Source organism: Sporisorium graminicola, chromosome SGRAM_10 (assembly GCF_005498985.1).
Source record: "Sporisorium graminicola strain CBS 10092 chromosome SGRAM_10, whole genome shotgun sequence".
NCBI lineage: Eukaryota > Fungi > Basidiomycota > Ustilaginomycetes > Ustilaginales > Ustilaginaceae > Sporisorium > Sporisorium graminicola.
The window spans coordinates 314,881-340,396 of record NC_043720.1 but is presented as its reverse complement, the minus strand read 5'-3'; the positions used below and the strand labels follow the sequence as shown (position 1 = coordinate 340,396).

At 57.2% G+C, this 25,516-nt stretch overlaps 5 protein-coding genes across 5 annotated transcripts; 2 read left to right on the top strand and 3 right to left on the bottom strand.

The window, feature by feature from the left end:
• Positions 1 to 153: 153 nt before the first annotated feature.
• Positions 154 to 6,222, bottom strand: EX895_001173 (uncharacterized protein; the record flags this gene model as incomplete). The annotated part of the gene is made up of 1 exon (XM_029881773.1): positions 154 to 6,222. The coding sequence occupies one exon, from the start codon at positions 6,220 to 6,222 to the stop codon at positions 154 to 156; it is 6,069 nt and encodes a 2,022-aa protein (XP_029741861.1).
• Positions 6,223 to 7,301: 1,079 nt separating this feature from the next.
• On the top strand, positions 7,302 to 13,958 carry EX895_001172 (uncharacterized protein; the record flags this gene model as incomplete). The annotated part of the gene is made up of 1 exon (XM_029881772.1): positions 7,302 to 13,958. The coding sequence occupies one exon, from the start codon at positions 7,302 to 7,304 to the stop codon at positions 13,956 to 13,958; it is 6,657 nt and encodes a 2,218-aa protein (XP_029741860.1).
• Positions 13,959 to 14,276: 318 nt separating this feature from the next.
• Positions 14,277 to 16,473, bottom strand: EX895_001171 (uncharacterized protein; the record flags this gene model as incomplete). Its single annotated transcript, XM_029881771.1, has 2 exons — positions 14,277 to 16,135; positions 16,323 to 16,473. 2 exons carry the CDS (start codon positions 16,471 to 16,473, stop codon positions 14,277 to 14,279), a joined length of 2,010 nt encoding a protein of 669 aa, XP_029741859.1.
• Positions 16,474 to 18,436: 1,963 nt separating this feature from the next.
• Positions 18,437 to 19,555, top strand: EX895_001170 (uncharacterized protein; the record flags this gene model as incomplete). The annotated part of the gene is made up of 2 exons (XM_029881770.1): positions 18,437 to 19,383; positions 19,471 to 19,555. The coding sequence occupies 2 exons, from the start codon at positions 18,437 to 18,439 to the stop codon at positions 19,553 to 19,555; spliced, it is 1,032 nt and encodes a 343-aa protein (XP_029741858.1).
• Positions 19,556 to 22,947: 3,392 nt separating this feature from the next.
• On the bottom strand, positions 22,948 to 24,420 carry EX895_001169 (uncharacterized protein; the record flags this gene model as incomplete). Its single annotated transcript, XM_029881769.1, has 3 exons — positions 22,948 to 23,854; positions 23,939 to 24,020; positions 24,129 to 24,420. 3 exons carry the CDS (start codon positions 24,418 to 24,420, stop codon positions 22,948 to 22,950), a joined length of 1,281 nt encoding a protein of 426 aa, XP_029741857.1.
• Positions 24,421 to 25,516: the final 1,096 nt, after the last annotated feature.

The window sequence follows — 25,516 nt, the reverse complement described above, 5'->3', positions numbered from 1 at the left end:
CAGTAACTTATACAGTGCGATTGTAAAGAGAACAGACAAGCCGGTCGAACGAGGGGGGGAAGCTTGAACGCGGTGTGAGAGCGAGCAGTGAGATCGAACCTATGGTCAACTTAAGAATACAATGGCGCATTGCGGGATCTGAGGCGGGGTACATCAGCGCATCCAACCGCCCCTTCCTCTTCCACCACCCCCTCCACCGCCGGCGCTGCCAGAGCCAGCGCCACCACGGGGGCGACTTCTGCCGCCCCAACCACCACCGCCTGCGCTCCGGAAGCCACCGCGTGCGTGTGGTGCGTGACCGCCCGGCGGTCCAACCCCCATCCCCATGTCGTCGTAGTCTCCATAGTCTCCCCGCGCAGGGTCACGTAGGCCGTTGCCGCCGCCGACACTGCCTGCTGCAGCCGGCGGGCGCTGAACACCTCCAAGCGCACCGCTGTTGCCGTGGGCGTGTGTGGGGTTGGAGGAGGCACCACCGCCACCGAGACCCAAGCTTCGACCACGAATGCCAATGCCGCGGTTGTAATGATCAGAGGCTCGGTTGTACGGGGGCACGGCAGGAGGTCCTCGAACAGCGTCGTCATACTCGGTGGCTGAAGGGCGACGATAAGCGGCATAGTGTGGAGGAGCATGCGGGTGAGAATGCGGGTGCGAGTGAGGATGCGACCGTGGGTCGAGTCGATCAGCCGGACCAGGTCCAGCACCAGATGTGTTGCTTCCACCGGCTCCTCCACCGCCGCTGCCGCCGCCGAGATCGCTGCCAACGCTGGTACTGCCGCCGCCGCCGCCCGATCCTATCAGAGTGGAAGCAACGTCGCGGTCATCGCGGCCAAAGTATCGTTCGTCTCGGCCATACCCGGCCCTCGGATGTGGGACATCTCGGCGTTCGCGACCCCATCCGCCGCCCCGCACTGGTGATTCGCGCTCAGCCATGCCAGAAGGTTCCCGCGATCGTTCGCCCCAGCCCATGTCACGGCCGCCTTCGCGAATGGCAGCATCATGGTGGCGTAGCGGCGGGCCGGCGTACTCGCCGCCGCCGCTGCCGCTGCCGCGCACATCTCGAGCTTCGCGTGCCTCCCGTGCCTCCGCCCAGGCATCGGCCCGTGGATCGCTATCACGCATACTCGCTGGGCCTTTGGGCACGCCGGCATAGTTGCGTGGCGCATACCCCGCAGCGGAGCTGCTGCTGTTGAACGGGGACAATGCGGTCGAGACGGGCGTGGGCGAAGTTGGACCATGCGACGGGTAGCGTGAAGATGCCGAGGAACTGGCAGAGCTGGTCGTGGACGGCGTGTTACCCACTCCCACCGCAACTCCAGCTATTCCAGCGCGTGCAGGCGTCGATGTGACGGCAGGCGATGCGGCAGGTGCAGGAGTCGACACAGCGACAGGTGTACTGACGCTGTGAACGTGATGGCTAGAGGCAGGCATGGTCGAAGGAGGCGGCAACGTTGCGCCGGGGGGACTCATGAACGCGCGAGGCGCCTTGGGCGGGTTGAACGTCGTCGACAAGCCCGATGGCGAAGGTGGCATGCGGCCGCCTGGCTGAGCTCGCGTCGGACCCAGCGAAGGCGATCGCAACGGCGTCGAAGTGGATGATGCTGATCCCCAAGCGATGGCCGCGGCGGTTCCGGGGGCGGGTGCATTGGACGGTTGACCTGTGCTGGCCGTGATGGGTTTGGCAAGTGCATCTGCATCTGCAGAGACACTGCTTCCTGAACCGACTTGCTGTGCGTCCTTGTCGCCAGCGACAGCACCTGGTTGCTGGGGCGCAGGGGGAGCTCCGGCTCGACGCGTCTCCAAGCGCATCAGCAACGCAGGCCCGTCTGCACTGGAGCCTCCCGGGGCAAAGGCGCTGACGGCCGATGTTGGTGACGACGCAGACCCGCTTGTGCTGAAGGCCACACCAGACTGGGTGGCCACGGTGGTGCCCGGCTCCTCCGAAGCTGAAGCAGCTGCTGCAGGCACGACACCACTCTGTTGCTGCTGCGCGGACAAGCTTGCTGTGGGCTCTGGCGAAGGCGACTTTGGAATCTCCACCGAGCGAATGGCTGTAGGTGCCGAGATGGATGTAAAGAGCACGCCTCGCGGAACGGCTGCTGATGACGCCTTGTTTGTCTCAGCAGCAGCATCAGGTACGTTAGTTGTTGGTGTGGGTGGGGCCATACTCGTGGGAGTAGAGATGGTCTCGGCGAGGGCGGTGGTGAGCGTTGGCTCTTGCGCTCGAAGAGCGAGAGTCGGCAAAGGATCTCTCCTCTCGAGTGCCGGCGAAGGCGACGGCGCGAATTCCGAAGTGGGCGTGGCGAGGGATGGAGTAAGAGGAGGCGTCGAGACATTCGCGCTTTGTTGCTCAGATACCCGGCGTTCAGCGAGTCGACGCTTGTATTCAGCCAAAGAGAGCTTGACTCTGGGCTCCTCCTTCTTGACCTCGGGTACAGGGGCAGGAGCAGGGGCCGGAACAGAATCAGATGCTTGCTTGTCTCCGGCACGGTCTGCCATCGCTTTATCATCTTCCATTTTAGGCTGTGCATCGGCGTCCTTGGAATCAACTGCACCACTGTTCGACTCGACAGCAGCTTGATTATCGGTGGTAGTCGGTGTCGAAGCTGCGCGGTCGACATCTGCTTCGTCGCTGCTTGCGTCGGAATCGGATAGGATGCGTCGCACCTTCTTGGTCTTGGTGGGGGTATCTTTGCGTGACGCGGACTTGCGATCGTCTGCTGCAGTGGGTGTGGAGAGCCTCTCCTTCTTGATCGCTTTGCTTGACACGCTCGCCTCAGGCGTATGGCGAGCAGGTTTGGCATTCGTTTGTGATGCGCGCGGTGTCGATGCTCGGCTGTCCATCTCTGCCATTGTGACGTCTGCGTCTTGGTTACGTCCGTGCTCATTGCTGTCCGATTCCTGACCATCGTCGTCGTCCTCCGAAATGTGCTCTTCGCTCGATTCAGTGTCACCAAGATCAAGGATAGCATTGCGATGGATGCGTGCCTCCTCTCTGTTGCGACGCTTGGATGCCGACTCCTTGGAACGAGGTTCGGTAGCCTTGGCACTGCCGTTGCGTCCACGCTTAGCGGCACGTTTCTTCTTGGACAACTCGACGTCCGACATGCGTCTCTCGTTCTCCAGACGATGCTTGGCCGACAGGCGTGGCACAGGCGGAGGCGGGCTGATCCCTGGGCGGTCGGAGTTGGGCGACGGCAAGGAAGAGAGCGGTGAGCTGGGATCCGCGATGTTGCCAGACTTTCTGCGCTTCTTGGCCGGCGTTGCTGCAGAGTGATGGCCATGCTCCTGCTCTACGTCGGTGGAGAAATCGACGCCAGATCGTCCAGTATCGAGCTTGCCTTTGCGCTTTGAAGCTGCCTTAGCCTTCTTGATCGCCTTGACCGCCGGCACAGGGTCGTCCTCTTCGTGCGCATCATCTCGGTCCGTAGCCTCGTCATCGTCAGAAGGCGCCATGGTTGCCTTGATGCGCGTGCGCATGGAACGCTTCTTGGGTGGCAGTAGGAACAAACCTGACAGTTCGGTGTCCACAACGCTGGCTTCACCTCCCTTGGCGGATCGCCTACGCGATTGCAAGCCACTTGCGGCGCGCATGGCGTCCATCAGATCTTGGTCCTCGTCCTCGCCGAGCGTCTCGTTGTCGCTCAGGCCAGACAGGGGGTCGGTGAGCGAAGAGGCGATGGAACGCGTGTCATCAGCGTCCTCCGAGTCGGATGCGGTACGTTCTAGATCTGAGCCAGAGTCGGCTGTGTCATTGCGATGCTGCCGTTGTTTCGTCATCCTTCCGCCTTTGCGACCAGTGCTGCGCTTGACCAGGGCTTCGTTGCCTCCACAGCCTGCCTCGCCTTCGAGCTCCATGTCGTCCAGCAGTCGGATCGCATGAGCCTTGCCTTCAGCTGCTAGAGCGGCGAGCAGAGCCGGATCCGCAGGTGACGCCGCGTCCTTGGCCGACGTGTCTGGGGTAGGCGGCAAGCTGAAGGGTCTCCAATGCCTGCGGATGCCGACGAGCGGTGAAAAGTCCGGCAGCTTTGCTCTGCGATTGTTCTTGCCCGGCATAGTGACGTTGAGAAGCGACATGCCGTTTCCGACCCTGAGCATCTGAGCGACAGCACAGTCCTGCTTGCGGCCGTTGTTGGCACTGGCACCTCCGCCGCCTCCAGGGGGAGCTGCCGAGCCTATGCAGGCGCACAGGACGCAACCGAGAAGCGCGGCAGCCACGGTGCTCATCTTGATCGAGAAGTCGGTGTCAGCATAGGGGAACTCGCCCTTTTCAGCTAAAGCGACCATGTTGGCAGTGTGCTGGTCGGCATCGACGTCGCCATGGCGAGGTTCTAGATACGGGTTCTGAACCAGCTCGGGCAAAAAGTGGACAATGTGTGCATCATCCCATTCCCAACCCACGGTGATCTCGTGCGTCCGAGGAATGTCGACAAGAGCAAACAGACCAAAGAGGAGCTGCGGCTCTTCGCTCCGGGACTCTGCCGGTGGAGTGTCTGCGTATCTGTTCTGACGTGCGGACAAGGGAGCGGCAGGAGAGGGCGACTGGGCTCTGGAGCTGGTGCGAGAGCGAGCACAAAGTGGTTGGCCGTTGGGGTAGAAAAGGATGGGGCGAAGAACAGCGTTGGGATGACAGCTGAATCGGGCAAAGCGGGCTTCGTTTCCGTATCGTCGAGCGTCGATGGCGAGATTGAGTGGGGGCGGGAGGAGGTGTACATGGGGTTTGGTGGCGCCCAGAGCAGCATATTGGTTGATGGGGTTGTTGCGATACGCGTCGGCGCTGTAGAGCTCACCGCGGAGCTCGGAGATGAAGGCACCCGCTGGGATGGAGCCATCGGCGAAGAGGCCGTGCATGACAGGTCTCGAGAAAGCGCGCGAAGCACACCATCCGCGCTGTGGCTCGTCTGCCGAGCTATTGACGTAAAGGAGGTTGCTGAAGACGCCTGCCGATGCCGACTCAGAGATGTGTCTGACATAGGTTCTGCAGGCAAGGTCAGCCAAGGAGGGGCCAGTGAGCTCGATAGGGACGCACTCTTGGCCGACGGCGGAGATGCCAGTGAAGTCAGGCTCTAGACTGGGTGAATCGAGAGCGCGGGGTGATGAACACGTTGGAGAGGATACGGATGATGAGGGCACATGAAGGTCGGCATGCGAGAATTTGGAGATGCGGGGAGCTGTGGGGACAATGACACGACCTGTTGGACCAGGAGCTGCTTTGAGCGGACTGCCGTCCTCCCAATCGAGCATGGCAAGGGCGAGATTCTGCAGGATTGAAGGATCGGCGACCATGTTTTTGGCGATAGGCGTGAACTCGACATGCCATGCCTCGAGTTGGTCTGCCAGGTCGAAAGGGTCATCCGTGCGTTCGTGCGAGCTACCGGGAGTAAAGACGCCACGGACGGGAGTTGAGACGGCAGAAGGAGTGTCGTAACCCCTGCGAGAACCTTTGTTGCCTTTGCGCTGCTTTGCGCCTCTGCTTGATGCGCCTGCGCTGGCAGGAACTTCTGGAACGACAAACTGGGTGTTGGAGAGGTCGAGAGCCTGGCTGGGCTTGCGCGAACGTGCTGCTGTTGTTGGCGGCGGTGCCAGGCCTGCGTTTTGGTGGACGACAAACGAAGATTCGTCGACGGTTATGGAAGAGGAAGAAGGAGGGTGCGTGCTGGACGTAGGCGAGGCAACGGCATCTTGGACGACGTAGGGCTGGTTGTACGCGTTGTTGGAAGTTAGTGCTTGTGCTTGGCGTTTGAGGTTGCGATCCATGAGCGCCTTTCGAGCCTCGTTGTTCTTGCGCTTCTGTTGATGCGCCTGAGCAAAACCAATGTCGACGGGGCGAGGGGAGCACTGCTCGCAGAGGTACTCGTCAGGGACGGAAGCCTGTGACATGCCAAAGCAAGCGCAATGTTGCCAGACGAGACACCGGTCGCACTGGATGGTGAAGCCATCATCCTCGTCGCAGCCACAAATACAGCGAATCACACCAGCCTCTTCGTCGACGGTGCCTTGATCGTCATCATCCTGCACTGCTTCATCATCGGGATGCAGTGGGTCTGATGCTGTCAGATCAGCAGGATGGGATGAACCTTGGTGTGGAGGGGGAAGGTCTTGTGGGAGAAGCTGTAGGTGAGAGCTGGACGAGGATGAAGATGAGGATGCTGCCGCGACGCCACCCTTGCCAGTCGTCGGAGGAGGGTCGCGGGCAAACACGCCCATAGTTGGAGGTTTGATCATAGTGAAAGGGGCCCGGCCCGTTTGCAGACGGAGTATGGGGATACCAAGAGTCGAGAGGTGCGTTCAAGCAGAGGAAGCACCATATGTCGTAGGTATCATTGTGGTGTGTAGCGGTGATGCATCGAACAGAGTGCGGAGCGAGAGGACAGAAGACGTTGATTGCCCTTGTGCGTGGTGGGATGCAATGTCTTTCTACACGGCTTGCCTGGCGTGCAACATGGTGAGAGTGATGGAGTACGAAGTGCAACGAAAGCGGAAGCGAGAAGGAGCGTGTTTGCTGCGGGACGATGGTCTAGGTAAAGGGAGAGATAATGGTCGTAGGAAGGGACGAAGAGCAGAGACGACGTTCGTGGCCGCTGTCGCATTCGACCCTGTGCGAGAGATGCAGTCCATTCAGTCACTCGGCAGAGCAGACGCCACGAGATGCGTCAAATCACTCAGCTCAGCTCAGTCCATGAACCGACGCAACCTCGAATCGCAACTTCCGGCAGCATGCAAAATGTTTGGAAATTTTTCAAGCGTCCTCAAAGCCCTTTGGCGGCGCGCGTCAACTTTTGGATGGAGACTTTGGAGACTTTTCGCAGCTTTGCCATCCGTGTTAAGTTGCTCTCATGGTTCGCTGAGCCAAGCGCGTCGACTTTTCTTTTTGCTCAGTTGAGAAGATCTGAGTGACGCTTTGTTCGTCTCATCCGACTGGCTTTCCTTTGCTCTCATCCTATCACCGTCTCGCCATCCCATCCTCACTCTCAGCATCTCACGCCTGTTGTCACCTAGAGCTGTTCCGGCGTTGAACAGTGGACACGACTGCGCATTCTACACACTTGAGCATACCGGCCAGCCCGACGACCACCTCGAACCCACGCTCTCGCATCATATTCGATCAGCTTCCACTCGCAGTCTTGCTCAGCTGACAGAAAACTTGCCTCGCCACCCAGTTCAGCGCACTCTCGATACTGCTCGCTCCTTTCGCTGTGTCTACGCCTATGATCTGCGACTAGCTTCACACACACGGTCGCGTCACACAGCAACGCACGCACGCAGCTACGCCTTTTGGCACCCGCTGCCTCCAGCTCCCAGCTATGCCGCCTAAAAAGCCAGATCTATCTGGTTACCAGTACTCGGCACTCTCGTCGCTCGTCATCAATGCAGACCGTTCGCATCGTCGCCCGGACGAGCCATCTGGCGAGGCCGAGTCGCTCGCTGGTCGCATCAATGTTCGCGACATGGGCTCAGCAGTTCAGTCCGAAGGCGTCAAACATCTCGACAAGAAGCGCAAAAAGGCGCAATCAGACGATCAGCTCACTCAACCAAATCCCAAGCGTCAGGCTGCTTCTACCTCCTTTTCCAATCAAAACTCGTACACCGACATTCTTCAAGCTACCTCGGAACTCGAAGGCCTCCGCTATCATCCCAAGACAGCAGAGACGCGAGACATCTACGAACTCATCCTGAGTATCGTTCACTCTGCCCTTGGAGATCAAGCGCAAGATGTCGTTCGTTCGGCCGCTGATACCACCCTCGAGATTCTCAAAGATAATGACCTCAAGGATTTGGAAAAGAAGAACGAGATCCAAGAAATCCTCGGCACACTCTCCACCGAGACCTTTGGACAACTCACCAACCTCTCCAAAAAGATCACAGACTACGACGAGCCAGGTCCTTCCGACGGGGCTGCCGATGTCGATGCAAAGATCGGCGAGATCGACGAGCAGACCGGCGTAGCAGTTCTCTTTGATGACGATGACGAGGAGAGCGACCAGGATGGCGTTAACTATGTCGTAAGAGATGGCAGTGACGATTCGGATGCTTCCGACAACGAATCGGCACCACGGCAAAGAGACCTCGATGCTGATGCAGACGCTGCTGCTGATGACGACGACGGTGAGGATGCGCTCATGATTGGACCCAGCACTACAGCCAACACCAACGCTGACGTCGACGCCAAGCCACGCGATCCGAATCATGTTAGTCCTCGCGATATTGACGCGTTCTGGATCCAGCGTCAGATCTCGCAGCACTATCCAGACGCTCACGAGGCCAGCGACAAGGCCGACAAAGCCTTCGACATTCTATCTGCCGAATCCGATGTCCGCGACTGCGAGAACAGCCTCATGGAGCTTTTTGACTATGACAAGTTCGAGCTAGTCCAGGTCCTTACCAAGAACAGGGATGCCGTCGTCTGGTGTACGCGCTTGGCACGCGCAGATGACGATGAAAAGGTCAACGTGCAGGTCGCCATTCGCGAAAAAGGTGTCGCTTGGATCCTCAAGGCGTTGCAGGGCGACGCCTCTCTCAATGTTGCTTCAGCCAATGGCAAAACCTCCAACGGTCTCACTCCCATCGATCTCGAAGACGCGCAGCGCAAAGCAAAACGTCTCACTTCGCGTGCCACCATCGCTCCTGGGTCCACAGCTCAGCCTCGCCGCGGCGTCGACCTTGAAGCCATGGCTTTCGCTCAGGGCGGCCATCTCAACACCAATGCCAAGGTTCGCTTGCCAGAGGGAAGCTTCAAGCGTACCAAGAAGGGCTATGAGGAGATTCACATTCCCGCCCCCGTCAAGAGGACCGTGGGAGAGGGTGAACTCGTGCCCATCACCAGCCTGCCTCTATGGGCACAAGAGGCTTTCCCAGGCGCCACATCGCTCAACCCTGTCCAATCGCGGTGCTATCCCGTTGCTTTCGGCTCCGATGAACCCATGCTGCTGTGTGCACCTACCGGCGCTGGCAAGACCAATGTGGCCATGCTCACCATCCTCAACGAGATCGGCAAGTGGCGAGACCAAGAGACTGGAGAGATCGACCTCAACGCCTTCAAGATCGTCTATGTCGCTCCCATGAAGGCCCTCGTCTCGGAACAAGCAGCCAACTTCCGCGACCGTCTCCAGTCGTACGGCATTGTCGTCAACGAGCTTACCGGTGACAGCCAGTTGACAAAGGCACAGATCGCGGAAACACAAATCATCGTCACCACCCCAGAAAAGTGGGATGTCATCAGCCGCAAGAGCACCGACACTTCGTACACCAATCTGGTCCGCCTCCTCATCGTCGACGAGATCCATCTCTTACACGACGACCGCGGTCCCGTCCTGGAAGCCATCATCTCGCGAACCATCCGTCGCATGGAACAGATGAACGATCCTGTCCGTCTCGTCGGCCTCTCGGCCACTTTGCCCAACTACCAAGACGTGGCCACCTTCCTCCGCGTCAATCCCAAAACTGGGCTGTTCTACTTTGAAGCCAACTACCGCCCCTGTCCTCTAAAGCAAGAGTATGTCGGCATCACCGAGAAGAAGGCCATCAAGCGGTTGCTCGTCATGAACGAGGTCACTTACGAAAAGACCCTCGATCAAGCAGGCAAGAACCAGGTGCTCATCTTTGTCCACTCGCGCAAAGAGACGGCCAAGACCGCCAAGTTCATCCGCGACCGAGCCATGGAGCAGGACACACTCAACCGCTTCTTGCCCCCTTCGCCCGCCAGCCAGGAGGTGCTGCGCTCTGAGCTTGACAACATCACCGACGCCGACCTCAAGGATGTCATGCCCTACGGCTTTGGTATTCACCACGCCGGTATGTCGCGCCTTGACCGCGAGTTGGTGGAAGCGCTCTTTGCCGACGGTCACCTTCAGGTGCTAGTCTCCACCGCCACCCTGGCTTGGGGTGTCAACCTTCCAGCGCACACCGTCATCATCAAGGGCACGCAAATCTACAATCCAGAGAAGGGACGGTGGTGCGAGATCACGCCGCAAGACATGCTCCAGATGCTCGGCCGTGCCGGTCGACCGCAGTTCGACACATTTGGCGAAGGCATCATCATCACCAACCACTCTGAGCTCCAGTACTATTTGAGTTTGCTCAACCAGCAGCTGCCCATCGAATCGCAGCTCGTCTCCAAGCTCGCCGACAATCTCAACGCCGAGATAGTCCTAGGCACGATCCGCAACCGCGACGAGGCGGTCGCTTGGCTGGGCTATACCTATCTCTACGTTCGCATGCTGCGCTCGCCGACACTGTACAGCGTCACAGCTGACTATGCCGATGACGATCCGTTCCTCGAACAGAAGCGCGCCGACATCGTCCACACCGCCGCCGCCTTGCTCGAAAAGTGCGGCTTGTTGCGGTACGAGCGCCGCACGGGCAACTTCACGTCCAACGAGCTCGGCCGCATTGCATCACATTACTACATCACGCACGACAGCATGTTGACCTACCACCAACAGATCAAACCGCAGCTCGGCCTCATTGAACTCTTCCGCATCTTTGCGCTCTCCAACGAGTTCCGCCACCAGGTGGTGCGACAGGATGAGAAGCTCGAAGTCGCCAAGCTGCTCGAACGCGTGCCCGTCCCTGTCAAGGAGTCGGCCGACGACCCAATCGCCAAGGTCAACGTGCTTTTGCAGTCGTGGATCTCGCAGCTCAAGCTCGATGGGTATGTGCTTGCTGCCGACATGGTGTATGTTACGCAGTCGGCGGGGCGCATCCTGCGTGCCATCTTTGAAATTTGCCTCAAGCGCGGCTATGCTCGGCTCAGCAGGATGGCGTTGGATCTTTGCAAGATGGTCGAGTCGCGTCAGTGGGGCTCGATGACACCGCTACGTCAATTCCGTGGTGTGCCTGCCGATCTCATTCGCCGTCTGGAGCGCAAGGAGTATCCCTGGAACCGTTTGCGCGACCTCGAGCCAAATGAGATCGGCGAGCTTATCGGGATTCCCAAAGCGGGGCGACTCGTCCATAGGTTGGTTCACCAATTTCCGCGTTTGGAGCTCCAAGCCTTCTTCCAACCACTCACCCGCTCCTTGCTTCGCGTCCAGCTCACCATCACCCCCGACTTTCAGTGGGACGAAAAGGTCCACGGCGGTGCTCAATCGTTCTGGATCATGGTCGAAGACGTTGATGCCGAAATTGTGCTCTTCCACGATCAGTTCCTGCTGCTGCGCAAGTACGCAGAACAGGAGCACACGGTCGATTTCACAATCCCAATGACCGAGCCCATCCCGCCCAACTACTACATCAGCGTCGTCAGCGATCGATGGCTGCACAGCGAAGTGCGGCTTCCCATCTCGTTCAAGAATCTCATCCTGCCCGAAAAGTTCCCGCCTCATACGCCGTTGCTCGAGCTGCAGCCACAACCCGTTACTGCGCTCAACGACGATGCTGCGGAAGAGCTGTACTCCAAGGCGTTCCCGCACTTCAACAAGGTGCAGACGCAGACATTCCACGCACTCTACGGCAGCGATGATTCCGTTTTCGTCGGTGCACCAACGAGTAGCGGCAAGACGGTCTGCGCCGAGTTGGCACTGCTGCGGCTCTGGAAGGACGAAGATGCGGGCCGTGCCGTCTGCATCATGCCGTACGAATCCATGGTGGCCCCTCGCGTGGCCGAATGGAAGGCCAAGTTCGGCTCGTATCAGGGCGGCAAGGAGGTGCTTGGCCTGACTGGAGAGACGAGTGCCGACCTACGTCTGCTCGAGATGGCCGATGTCGTTGTCTGCACACCGGAACACTGGGACGTTCTCTCGCGCCGCTGGCGTCAGCGCAAGAACGTGCAAAGCGTCGCCCTGTACGTCTTTGACGAAATCCACATGGTCGGCGACGCTCGCATAGGTCCCACGTACGAGATCGTCGCTTCCCGTGCGCGCTTCGTTGCTGCCCAGACGCAAAACGCTACGCGCATGGTGGCGCTCAGTGTCCCGCTCGCTAACGCACGCGATCTCGGCGACTGGCTCGGTGCGCCCAGTGGCAGCGTGTTCAACTTTGCCCCCGGTGCAAGGCAGGTTCCTATGGAGGTGCACTTCCAGACATTCAACATCCCGCACTTCCCCAGTATGATGATCGCGATGGCCAAGCCGGCGTACTTGGCGATCATCGAGCATGCAGAGGACCAGCCGGTGATTGCGTTTGTGCCCAGTAGGAAGCAGGCCAAGCTGACTGCCGAGGATCTGCTCGCCTACGTAGTAGCTGACAGCGACAGGGACGACGGCGACAGCGAGAACGGTGGCGAGTCGAGGTTCCTCAACATTGAAATGGAGGATCTGGAGCCGCATCTGCAGCGCGTGCAGGACCGAGAGTTGCGAGAGTTGCTCGCCAGCGGTATCGCGTACTATCACGAGGGGCTCACCAAGAACGACCGCCGGATCGTTGAACGTCTGTTTACGGCCGACGCGATCCGTGTAGTGGTGGCCAGCAAAGAGACGGCATGGAGCATCCCACTCACGGCGCACCTCGTGCTGATCATGTCGCTGCAGACGTACGAAGGGCGCGAACACCGATACGTCGACTATGCGCTGCCGGACGTCTTGCAGATGGTGGGGCGTTGCAGTGTGCCCAACGACGAGGGGACTTGTCGGCTCGTTCTGCTGTGCCAAGCGACGCGCAAGGACTACTTCAAGAAGTTCCTCGCCGAAGGCTTGCCCATCGAGTCGCGCCTCACCTCATATGCCCAGGACTTTTTCAATGCCGAAATTGTCGCCCGCACCATCGACGACAAGCAAGCTGCCGTCGACATCCTCACGTGGACGCTCATGTACCGCCGCTTGCAACAAAACCCGCAAGCCTACAACTGCCAGGGTAAGAGCATGCAGCATATCGGCGACTTCCTGTCGGAGCTGGTGGAGACCACGCTAGCCGATCTGGAGAACTCGAAGTGCATTGCGATCGAGGACGAGATGGACGTTTCGCCGCTCAATCTGGGCATGATCGCGAGCTACTACAACGTGAGCTACGTCACGATCGATGTGTTCAACATGTCGCTCAAGGACCGCACCAAGCTGCGCGGAATGCTGGAGATTGTCAGCTCAGCGGCCGAATTCGAGGACGTCCCCATCCGCCAACACGAAGACGTGGTGCTGCAGCGCATCTACGACCGGCTCCCGCTCAAGCTGGATCGGCTCGATCTGGTGTCGCCGTACCACAAGGTATTTGTGCTGCTGCAGGCACACTTTGCGCGGCTGCGGTTACCCGTCGATCTGGAGGCGGATCAGCGCTGGATCTTGGGTAGGATGCTGAACCTGCTCTCGGCGTGCGTGGACGTCATGTCGTCGAATGCGTTCTTGAACGCGGTCGTGGCGATGGAGCTGAGCCAGATGGTGGTACAGGCGGTGTGGGAGCGCGACAGTGTGTTGAGGCAGGTGCCCGGCTTTACGGCCGAGGTGGTGGAGAGGTGTAGGGCAAAGGGGGTAGAAGATGTGTATGGGCTGTCGGATTTGCTTGCGGACATGGGTGAGGCGGAGCGGGACGAGTTGCTGCAGATGGACAAGAAGCAGGTGGCGCAGGTGGCGAGCTTCGTCAATTCGTTCCCCTACATCGAACTAACGTACACCGTGGAGACGCCAGAAGACGATCGCAACGCCAGCGAACCGCTCAGCGTGCGCGTCCATCTCGAAACCGACTCGGACGACGACGGGGGCGAGGCAGGTGACGCGCAGCTCGTGGCGCAAAGCACCTTCTATCCGGGGCGCAAACTCGTACAGTGGTGGATTGTCATCGGCGACCCGGGCACGAGGAACCTGCTGGCGATCAAGAAGGTGACGATCCGCAAATCGATCGATGTCAGCCTGGAGGTGTCGCTGCCCCAGGGCACGCACGATCGGTTGAAGGTCTGGTTGATGTGCGATTCCTACGTTGGCGCGGATCGCGAGGTCCAGATGGAGCCCATCGTCGTTGCTCAGGGTGTCGATTCTGACGAGGACGACGACTCGGACGGAGACGAGGACGAGGCTGATCAGAGTGACGCCGAGTAGCCAGCCCACTTCAACCGTGTAATCTTCTCTCATCATAAAAATGCATTCAGGATTGCAACTTTCTCGTCACATTCGTCCTGAGCTCGTCCGTCGACTCACGATGCCACACCTGATCACGTCACTTACACACTTGCGCTTCGTGGTTCGACGACGACCGGAAATCACAGTTCATTGCTTACAATCAAAGAGAATAGGACAAGAGGTATCTGCACCGTGAACCACCGGTGTTTACAAGACGAAACACATTGAGCGAGCTGAGCTCTCGCGCAGAACAGAAAAAGACCAGAGGAGCGGGCGCAGTAGAAGGCGATGCTCTTCTCACATGTAGACACGCTTGATGTCGCTCTCGTACTTCTTGATAATGTCTTTTCTCGACAGCTTTTGAGCTGCTGTCATGGCCAACTCCTCTGGCACCAGCAAGACAGTCTGAAGCATCTCGAGGTTCTTGAATCCAGCCTTCTTGCCCGTCTGGTTGACGTCGTCCTTGACCAGCTTGATCACCTCCTTGTTCTTGCACAGCTCCTCGAGGTCGGCACCCTTGATGCCTGCCTTCTGCGCTGCCGAGTTGAGGTTGTCCTCGCGCGGGAAGATGATGGCCATGGGCTGCTTGGCATCGCTGTTAGCGTGGACGCAAATGTTGGAGACCAGGTTGGACGATTTGTACGTGCTTTCGAGACGCTCGATAGCAATGTATTCGCCGCCCGAGAGCTTGACCAGGTTCTTCTTGCGGTCAATGATCGAAAGGGTGCCGTTGGAATTCCACTGTCCCACATCGCCGGTGAGGAACCATCCGTCCTCGAACGATTCTTTGTTGACATCGTCACGCTTGAAGTAGCCCTTGGTGACCGAGGGTCCGCGAATGAGAACCTCGCCCTGCGGAGGATTGTTGGTGTGGAAGTAGCCGGCGTCCGGAACGTCGCGAAGCTTGACCTCGACGGCAGGCACACATCCACCCACACTGCCAAAGGTGTAGAACTTGGGGTGGAGAATAGCAGTCATACCGCACGACTCCGTGAGGCCGTATCCTTGCAGGATTGTCACGAGAGCCGTGTTGAGGAACTCTTGCGTTTCCTTGGACAGCGGAGCGCCACCGGACAAGACGAAGCGAAGACGTCCGCCCGTCTGCTCTCGGACCGCTTTGAAGACGACATTGTCGACGACCGACCCGAGGATGGGCACATTGTTCTTCTTGAGCGTCATGGCGCCGTTGAACACCTTTTGCTTGATCGAGCCACCAGCATTGACCTTGGAAACGATGCCCTTTCGGATGAGCTCCCAGACGGCGGGAACACCGACCATAACGCTGGGCCTGAGCGCCTTGATGTCTCCGTCGCAGTTTCGTACCGAAGCCTGCGTGAGGGTCTTGACCTTTCCGTAACCCATGGTCACACCGACGTACATCATGGTGCACTCGACGATAAACTCAAGAATGTGGGCAAGCGGCAGGAAAGCGATGAAGGTGTCGTCGACGTTCAGCAGGTCTCCGACGTGGAGCTCGACGGCAGCGACCGAGGCGACGAGGTTGCCGTGCGTGAGGATGACACCCTTGGGAGCGCCGGTGGAACCGGAAGTGTACATGATACAGGCAATGTCATCGCGGGTGGGGAGGTTGCCCTCAGCAGGGTTGGCCTTACCTTCCTCCCGGAGCTCATCGATGGTGAGCACCTTGCCCTGGCGTGCAGAGATAGCCTCGCGCACCTTGTTGAGGTGCTTCTCGTCGGGCTCGCCGTCGTAGATGACGTACTTGACCGTCTCGGTGCTGCCAATGACGTTGGCAAGCGTAGGGAGCAGCTCTGCATTGGTGAAGATACCGACGACCTCGGGCTCGTTGAGCGAGTGCTGAAGGCCTTCTTCTCCGAGCGTCTCGTAAGCGGTACAGAAGGGGATGTTCTGACGGAAACAGGCGTGGGCCATGTTCTGCCAGTTGATAGCGGTGGTGGCGTAAATGTTGAAGCGCGTGTCTTTCGAGAGGCCGAGGTTGCGGAGACCGCTGGAAGCGTGGTGAATGCGCTCTTCAAACTCGTTGTAGGTGATGTATTTGTAGTTGGAGAGCTCGTAGTACTGCCACGTCTTGGTTTCCTTGACCTCTTTGCCGTCGACGACCTTGGTGATCTCCTTCTGTTCGTCGTGCATTCGAACCACGTCTCGCCAACCCATGATGGGCTTGTTGGGGAAGCCTGTTTGAGCCAGGATAGAATTGCCCGCCCAATCAAGTGCAAAACATGCAACAAGGGGAAAGAAAGGTGAGTATGCTGCGACTGTGTTGGGACACCAACCGTGGCCGCGCGCCGTGCCGCCAAGGCAAGGCAAGAGACAATGCTACGGGACTACGGGACTAGGTGACGGAGCAAGCCAGTAACTTACGTTCGCGAGCCTTGAGGAAGACGTCGGCCATGGTGTTGATGCCTTCAGCGGGACGTTCCAGGAGGCGGTCAGGCGCCTGGTAGGAGCGCCTGATCTTGCCCTCGCCTTTGCCGACGGGGGTATCGATCTCAACACTAGCGACTTTGGTCATGATTGCGGCTGTACGGCAGTGGCAGCAGGTGTGGTGCTGGAGCGGAATCGACCAACGTGGGTATCAAAAGTGTGCTAGTAAAGGGGGCGCGGGTGGTGGACGGATGCGACGCGCAAAGATGAGAGGTGCGGAGAGACGATGGACTAATCGTCAGGATGGAGAAATACGTACTTGGCCACCGTTGTTGGAGAGGTGATGGGCGGGAGAGACGAGGTAAGACGAGCTATTCGTAGGATGACGCGACCCAATGGAGTTCATTCACACTTTACCATCCATTCACAGAGGTGTCAACTGGCAGACTCACTCGCAATCTCACTCTCTGCTTTGCATTAAGGCTCTTGCTCAGTTCACTTGGCTGAGTGCAAGTCGAAAGTCGAGGTACAAGCTGGGCCCAGCCAAGCCAAGCCAGCCAAGCAAGGAGAGAGAGCTCAGCCAAGGCTGGGATGACGGATTTTTGTGTATGAGCGATTTCAAACTCCACCTTCTGCTTTGCTTGTGGCTTTGGCTTGACTGCGCCTTGGCTCGAGCCATCTTGGGATTCGCGCCGCGCATGCGAGGTACAAAATTGGCGCCCAGGCGAAGTGCCCCTCTCCTACTATGTTGGTCCGCGGTGACGTTGGAGCGCACTTGACCAAAACTTTCGGATCCCCAGCATTTCCACCCTTTGCTAACTTACAGTACAGTACTGTCCTCCTCGTCAAATGTTATTACTGTATTTTGGATTTTTCTCAATTGCTTCTCCACGCTGTCGGCTGTGCGAGCCCGTCCAAAAGCGAAATACAGTAAGTGTGGAGAGCAGAGAGCCGTTCTCCTTTGTCAACTTTCAAAAGTTATACATTTTGCACGCTCATCATCAATGGGTCTTCCGCCAAGCGAGCGAAATACTCACAGAGCTGCCAAGGAGCTTCTGCATTGTTGCCAGGCTAAGCCCAACCCCGCATCTGTAAGAGTGGCAGTGGCGATTGTGCAATAAGGCAACGACGCTTTCGCTAGGCTTTGCTGATATCAGAGTCGAGTCAAATCGAGGTGCGGGAGAGAGGGAAAGAGAGGGGAGTAGGCTCATCGCTACCCACCGAATCTACACGGGAGGGTGCGGCATTGCGTCAAAAGCAGAGCCTACCAACTCCCCCGTAACGCTACGGCTCCAGCTATCACGTTGCACTATCCGCAGTCCGTAGCCGACCGAAACTATGATCGAACCACTTATCGAGGGTGCGGGGTGGGGAAGCGCTCGTGTGAGCAGAGCCCGAAGTTTTTCGTATCTTTTTCTTTTCTTTGCTTAGCGGCTACAGCCTAAGCAAGGATCGCCTGGATTCCCATGCAGATGGCTTCTGGCAACGTTCTAGTGTTGTGCAGTGATCGCTCTGTGTCCACAGCGATGGCGACGAGAGCTGTTGTGGCATTTCTATCGATGGGGATCATGCCCAGCTCCTTCCAAAACCGGGACCTGATTCAGATGCGGGCCAACTTTGACACGTAGGCGACCTTCTCCATAGAGTATCCGAGCCGACCATGACGACGACGACAGCAGTGAGGAAAGGGAATTCCGGTCTCGGATAGCGCCAAACCCACTCCACAAACCCTCATCCTGGTCGAGACAAGGTTCTGGGCCGCCGTCGCTCCATTTTTTCACACGCCAAGAGTGTCCCTCCCTCTTCTCCGGAAGACTGCAGGTTGATTTCTAAGCAGGAGTTGTTAGTTGAGATAGGCCAACAAATTAAAATATCGCTGTTCTCGCACGACTTGGAATGAAAGCTGCTTCCTCCACGACCTGTCGCGCATACATTTTACATGTCGCGACGCACAAACACCTAATCGTTCCTTCCCAAAGGGTCCACCACCCGCAACGACACACATCCTTCTCCGCACCACCTCTCGGGCGCGCACACGCAGACACGCTGCACCGAACACCCGGCATTGCTTTCGCCAGCTCAAAACTCCCATCGCAGAGCTGCCCCCAACGATGCTCTACACCGACTCGGAAAAAGTGCTCTGTTTCCACGGACCCTTGATCTACTCGGCCAAGGTGCTTAAAGCCGAAAAATGGACAGGCGATGACAACGTCACAGGACAAGTGGGTCCGCACTATTTGGTGCATTACGACGGCTGGAAAAAGACGTGGGACGAATGGGTGCCCGAGACACGGCTGCTCAAGTACAATGACGAAAACCTGGCGCGCAAAGCGACCCTGCAAGAAGCGGCAAAATCCGGCTCGCTCACGTCTTCCTCTTCGAGCGCGGACAAGGGCGGTGCATCCGGAGGAGGTGGGGGAGGGGCAGGAGGCAAGAGGGGCCGAGACTCGGACGCGCACGCCGACCGCAAGAACACAGCCCGCGGATCCAAGCGTAGCAGAGACACCGTAGAGGCGGAGGAAGACTTCCTTAAACGTCCCGAAGTCAAGATCTCCCTTCCCGACGAGCTCAAGCTTCAGCTCGTAGATGATTGGGAAAACGTCACCAAGAAGGGCGAGCTAGTGCCTCTGCCCCGCAAGCCCTGCGTCAAAGACATTCTCGACGATTACAAGAAACACTACCTCTCGTCCAAACGCAACGACTCCTCCAGCAGCGGCAGCAGCGCGGCAAAACACCGCAGCCCACAAGTTGTCGACGAGGTGCTCAAGGGCCTCAAGCTGTATTTCGACCGCTCGTTGGGGCAGAACCTATTGTATAGATTTGAGAGGGCGCAATACGTCGAGTATCGCAAGAAGAACGGGCCCAAGATGGGCGATGGCGATGTTGGAAATGCGAGGTCGGGCAACGGCAGCATGGGCGGAGATATGGAGCCGAGCGACGTGTATGGTGCAGAACACTTGTTGCGGCTTTTTGTCAATCTGCCCATGATCATCGTTCACACTTCGATGGACGCAGAATCTATCAGCTTGCTCAAGGAACACCTCGCCGAATTCCTATCGTAAGTTTGCATCACTTGCTCGCCAACGCATACCAAGTTCGGTCACTGACACGATCCCATCTTCTATTCCTTCCCATCCCACCACAGATACATTGCAAGGGAGAAACACCGCCTCTTCGTGCGCGAGTACGAAGCAGCTTCACCTGCATACCATCGCATCAGCTCGACATGATTGCCTTTTCTCTCGCTCAACTTTCTGCTGGCCCCGCTTCTCTTATCAGGGGCATCATCTGTAACATTAGGTTGTTTTGACCGCCCATCCTGCAACGTCACAATGACAAACCAAAACACGCATCTTTTCATCGAAAGAAATCGGCATCGATGATCACAATCTCAGACTGCGGAGGGGCAGTGGATTCGTGAGCGTCGCAGAGGACGCGATCCGTGCTGGCCCGTAACAGACCGCGCTTCGTGAGGTGTGCTGCAGCGAGAAGCGATCCGAGGACGAGCATCAGCGCCTGGCATTAGGCACCACGATTCCGATTTCGCAGGCTCCACTTTGACTGTTGGTTCACCCGCTTCGCCCGTTCCATCAGCCAGCGCTTCTGGCTGCGTTGATTGGCCTTCAGCTCCCTGCTCGGGTATGGAAGAAAGAAAAAGGGTCAGTGGTTTGGCCGAACCTGTACACCCAAAGAATTGTTTTGACCCACCCTCATGTACCGATACAAAGACCACAAGAGCGAACAAAAGGGCTGCAAGCAGCTTTTCAATAGCATACTGAGCAGCACAATTGCGGCGAGCAGGCCTTTCAAGATTGATGCAGAGTAGACGAGAGAAGCTTTCAGCTTGAGCATGTCCGGCCAAAAGAAGACCAACCAACGGAAGCATCTCCACGCCGTGACTACGTACGTCCAGGATAGAAGCAAGCGGTCAGCAAGGTCTGCATTTCGAGTTTCATCCACTCTACTGAGGGCTACACTCACCATTGCCCGCGTCAATTCCGACCCGACGCTCGAACTCTGCAATAGACCACACGAGCAGCCGCTCAACTGCATACACTACGCCGCTGAGTAAAGAGAACGAAGTCGAGAACCTCTGTGACTTCAACAACGCATCGAGACTCCCCTGTGTGGCATTCATGTTTCTTCCGATCCCTTGAAATTCAGTCTGGATCTGTCGGAGACCCTCGATCTCGTTATTCACTTGTTCCTCGTACTTTCGGTGGAGAGAGATGATCTCGGCTGAAGCCGTCGACAGCTCTGTAACGAGGCCGTGCTGAGTCTGGAGAACGAGCTCCAAAGCATCTGAGTGCGACAAGAGGCTAACGGCGACCGAATACATGGCCTGCAACGGAATTGTCAAGCCTGCTTCTATCAGATCAGAGGCTTTGCTGAGATGCTGCTGAATGAACTGCTGAATGTAGTCATCGCGATGCTCCACAGCTTGTTGAAGCTGAGTTGACAAAGACGCGAGGCGGCATATCATATCCATCGGTGAGAAGCTGCATACATCTTGGACGTTTGCGCTGCGTTGTTTGACTCACCTGCGTCGTTAGCCCCTCTAACTCCTGCTGGAAGGCTTCCTTGTACCCCTCGACAATCTCCGCACCGGTCTGCTTGAGAGTGAGCTATGGCGAGACGAGACAATCATGGAATTAGCGACCGGAGGCCACAAGAGTCATGCTGCATCTGCCCTGAACTCACCTCGAGATTTTGCACGGTATCGCTGATGCTTTTCTCGTTCTCCGTTTGCCTAGACCGGAAGGTTCGAAAGATTGACAGAAGATCCTACAATTTGTATGTCGCTAGCAGCTGTCAGCAAAGTCTACTACCTCGTGAACGGATACACGACATCTGTAGACACTCACCCGCAAGTCGTCCTGCATCTGGTCCTTCAAAGAATACAGGTCGTGCATCCACTCTTGACGCTCGAGGCGCTCTGCATTGCTGATATCGGAGCTTTCTTCGGCTTTCTGGCGCCAAAGCCGGATCAACGCAATCTTCTCCTGGGTGGCCGCCTTGTACAATTTCCTCGCATAGTCTGCAGATAAAAGCCTTTAAATGTGTCAAGGCACGTTGTTTTTCTCGCTGAGGGTTCGACGACTTTGGAGGCTCTATGAGGACCTACCAGTGTCCCTCCAGCGCTGCAAAGCATAGCACAACCGAGGTATTTCGCGAAGATAACCGGCGTAGCTGGACCAATGGCGCGTGCTGCGAGAAAGTGCTCTGTCGGCGGGGTGGGGAGAAGGATGCGTCAGATACTGGCACGCTTGATGACAGTATGTGTAAATAAGGCGAAACTAACTCGACACAAGGTTCTAGCGGTTCCCGATTCGTAGTTTCTTGCAATGTCTTGCATTCCCAAGGAATGCTCTGGTTAGAAGCTCGTAGGTCGCAGAGTGTCAGAAGGACGGACGCTGCAGCAACGCCGGCGTGTCAGTAGCCTCGTCCACTTTACACCTTGCATCAGGGAGTCTTTCTAGCGCACCAAGCATCCTGTCGTCTGGAGTCATCTCAGAGTCGAGAGCGCATCCAGCTTTGACCTGATCGTAGATTTGAGCGTAGCAATGCTGCCCATCGTGCTGTTCTGATAGAGAGCGGTCTGGACTTGACGAAAGCTTCGAGTGAGTTATCCAGCCTCCCTGCCCCAAGACTTTCGCTATCACTTACAAGTAGCGCCAAAGATAGTAAGCTGTTCGACCGGATCCAGATTCAGAAGTGCCACCTCGGAAGGATATGGTTCCTGGCGTACTGTCTCTGACGCTTGTCGACGGAACAGACTGGGTACGGCCAAGACGTCGCAGATGCAATATGAGATAACGCATACGAGGCCGGAGAATGATAACTGCTCGGGTCTGAGTCTCATGGCACGATGCGTCTCGAAGGGTGGAGGAAGCTGACGACTGTCGTAACTCAAAACAGGAAAGGAGAAGAGCATTCCCAGCCGGCTCGACCGACGATGGGATTTATGTAGAGAGAGTCCTCAATACCTCATTACATTTGTTGCCGGCCTTGGGCAGAACACGCCGTAGTGCAGCAGAAGCATCAGAGCTGGAGGCTCTGGTCGCTGCTTGCGGAGCGATGCTGTGAGAAGTCAGACATCCGTGTCCATGCGCCAGTAGTCAGCGGCGCTTCCGAGAGCATTTGGCCACTTGCGCTGACACAGTCTCAATTCACTGCCTGTCGCCAGTGAGGTCGACTAATGGTATTCTGCGAGTCAGGAACGGAATGGCCGACCGCCTATCCTACTTTTGCTATATTCTCTAAATCACAAGCTCATGGTTAAGGTTCTGTGTCAAGAAATCACGTCGCTACTATTGCAGATCAAGAACGAGAAGCGGGAAACGTGTCGGCAAGGTGGCTAGATATCCGAGAGACGGCGAATCTGGCCCCGCACAGCATCTTTGCAGAGCAAAAAAGGAACAAGGTTCGCAAAGGAGAGAGGGAGAGAAGAAACCGGATAAAGAGCCTTCTAACATGTTTGCTAGCCTGAGAGTGAAGAGATATGCGCAACCTCCGACAAGGCACGTTGGTATCGCTTCCTCCTGCTCTATAGTGCGCTCTTTGCCAATCAGCAAGCCGCCCGAGCACATTGATACCATTTCGGACACTTGGCGCGTGTGTCTTAGTTTCGCAGCGAGAATCCCTTCTTCTTGGTCGCTTGCGATACCTTTTCGGGCGTGAGAGGACGGCCGCTCTCGAGCCTGCGGCGCTTGTCTTCGAGCTCTTGCCTTTGCTTCTCCAAGGCATCGCGCATCTCGCGGTGACGTGCGTATAGCTCCTCTTCGCTCTGCTTGAGCTTGGCCTCCTTCTCGGCCACCTTCTGCTGGAAGACGAGCTTCATCTCGTTCTCCATCTTCCTCAACCTTGCCTCGTGGATAGCACGCTCTTCGGCCATCTTGGCTGCTGGGTTGACCTCCTTGAACACCGAGTGGTCCTGGGTGACGCCCATGGCCACCAGCTTTTCGCTTCGGTACTTTTCGTACAGCACGTTGTTGGTGTGCTCCTTGAGCTCCTCCATGTGCGTGTGGATAAGCATTTGTCGCAGCTTGACAAAGTCGCAGTGCTCCTCGTTGTCGACCTCGATGACACCCCATGGGTAGGCTCGGCCACGCACGCGTCGTCCGTCCGGCGTGTCGATCTCGGTGTTGGAGCCGACTACGGCGAAAGGCACCTTGCTCGAGATCTCTTGGATTTCAAGCATCGTCTCTTCGTCCTCCATCTCGTAGATGGGCGCGTGGAAGATCTCGATCCTGTGATGGGCAATGTCGTTGAGGATCCTCTGCTTGAATGCCACGATCTCTTCATCTGTGAGCGTGTCGGACTTAGCGATGACAGGGATGAGGTTGACTTTTTGGTGCAGTCGTCGCATGAACTCGATGTCAATGGGTCGCAGGCTGTGGCCGGTGGGCTGAACGAAGTAGATGCAGGCGTGGACGCGGTTGTCCTGAAGCTTGTTGCGGTTGACGCGGTTCTCCTGCTCGAGGTAGTTATCGAAGCGCGACTCGATGTTTTCGACGATAGGTTTCCAGCTGAGAGTGCGGCGCAGAAGTCGGGGCAAAGGTCAGTGTCGCAACTCAAAAACACGGGGTGACATCGATGCGATGGGAGCATACCTTTCGTCATTGTTGATGTAGTCACCGAAACCAGGGGTATCAACAACATTGAGTCTCAAACGAACACCGTTCTCCTCGATGTCTGCACATTGATCACAGCGAGAAGAGGAAGCATAATATCAAGGTCAGTAAACGAGTCATGCAAGCGTGTAGATACGAATCTCGTCAAGGCCCAGGTTTCCGAACGCACCAGAGCTGATCGACTCGATGGCAACCGTCTTTGGTCGCTCCTGATGAGGAGGCGGCACCTCCTTGCGAGGGTAGAGCGTAGTGTTGAAGAGCGTGTTGATGAGCGTCGACTTGCCGAGACCCGATTCTCCGACAACCATGGCAGTGAAGTTGAAGCCTTTGCGCACGCTCTTTCGGTGCACCTGATTGGGCAGGTTGGCAAAACCGACGTAGCCCATCAGCTTCTTTCGTCCAGTGGCCACGGCCGAAGCGGCGGGAGCTGCAGCATCGGTATCATATGGAGTGCCGTTCATGATGCCTGAAAGCTATTCGAGTTTGTCTCTGGGAGGTGGTCGATGGAGCGCGAAAGTGGAGATAGCGTCGTGCAAAAGTGCAACGTTGCAGCTAGGAAGCGTAGTGTGATGGTCAAGGCGGCACAGCTGAAACAAGCGTCCGTGCGAGGCAGCGAGTCGAGGTGAGCAAGGATTGCGAGGTTGATCGACGAGTAGTGGGGAGGGATGACGGTCGAGTGTAATGGTGTATAGGGCGATGTGCGCAACCGATCACAGAAGGTTGCTGCCGGATGTGCGAGGGTGATATCGTGCGAGGTCGGATGATGGGGGTGGACGCAGGTGCAGAAGAGACAGCCGTGTTGAGAGCAACAGCTGGAAGGTCCAACTCCAACCAACAATGCGCAGTGCTGGCTGGCCTAACTCACACACGCACACACGCACGCACCCACGAAACGAACGCACAAGCGCAGCTCGACGGTCCAGCGAAACGGCACCTCACACCTAGAGAGAGAGAGACACACACACGCGCACGCACGCAAGCACACACGCAGCGCAAATTCCCTACCCGCTGACCGCACGCCTGCACGGACAGCGCTCGTTTGACAAGCGTGTGTTCAACGATTCACAAAAGTGTGTGTGCGTGTGTGTGTTTCAAAAATGAATTCGAATTGGAACGCAGTGAATATCTGTGCCAATCGACGATTTCATTTCTAATGAAAGCCTTTGACTGCCTTTGCTTGTCTTCCTCGTATCCCCTTACCTTGACGCCTTCCTCTGAGCCTATCTGGATCGAGCCTTCAGGATTAGCAAACGCTCGGGTTCAAGCTCTATGAACGTCGAACAAAGCAGAGCATTCTGATCCCAATCTTGATCTCTGTGTTGAAGGTTGACAAACCTACACGAGGAAGGAGCGACGCTGAGAAGGGGTAAGACCGTTGGACTATGCGGTGACCGAGGAGGAGGAGGAGGAGGAGGAGGAGGAGGAGGAGGAGGAGGAGAAGCTCCTTGCCTTTGCCCCGTGCCTCTGTATCTTTGCGAGAAAGTGGCGCGTGCGCTGGCCGTCTTTTCGCATTGTTAGACCGAGTTCCCGCACATCTTGATCCCTATTAATCAGCTT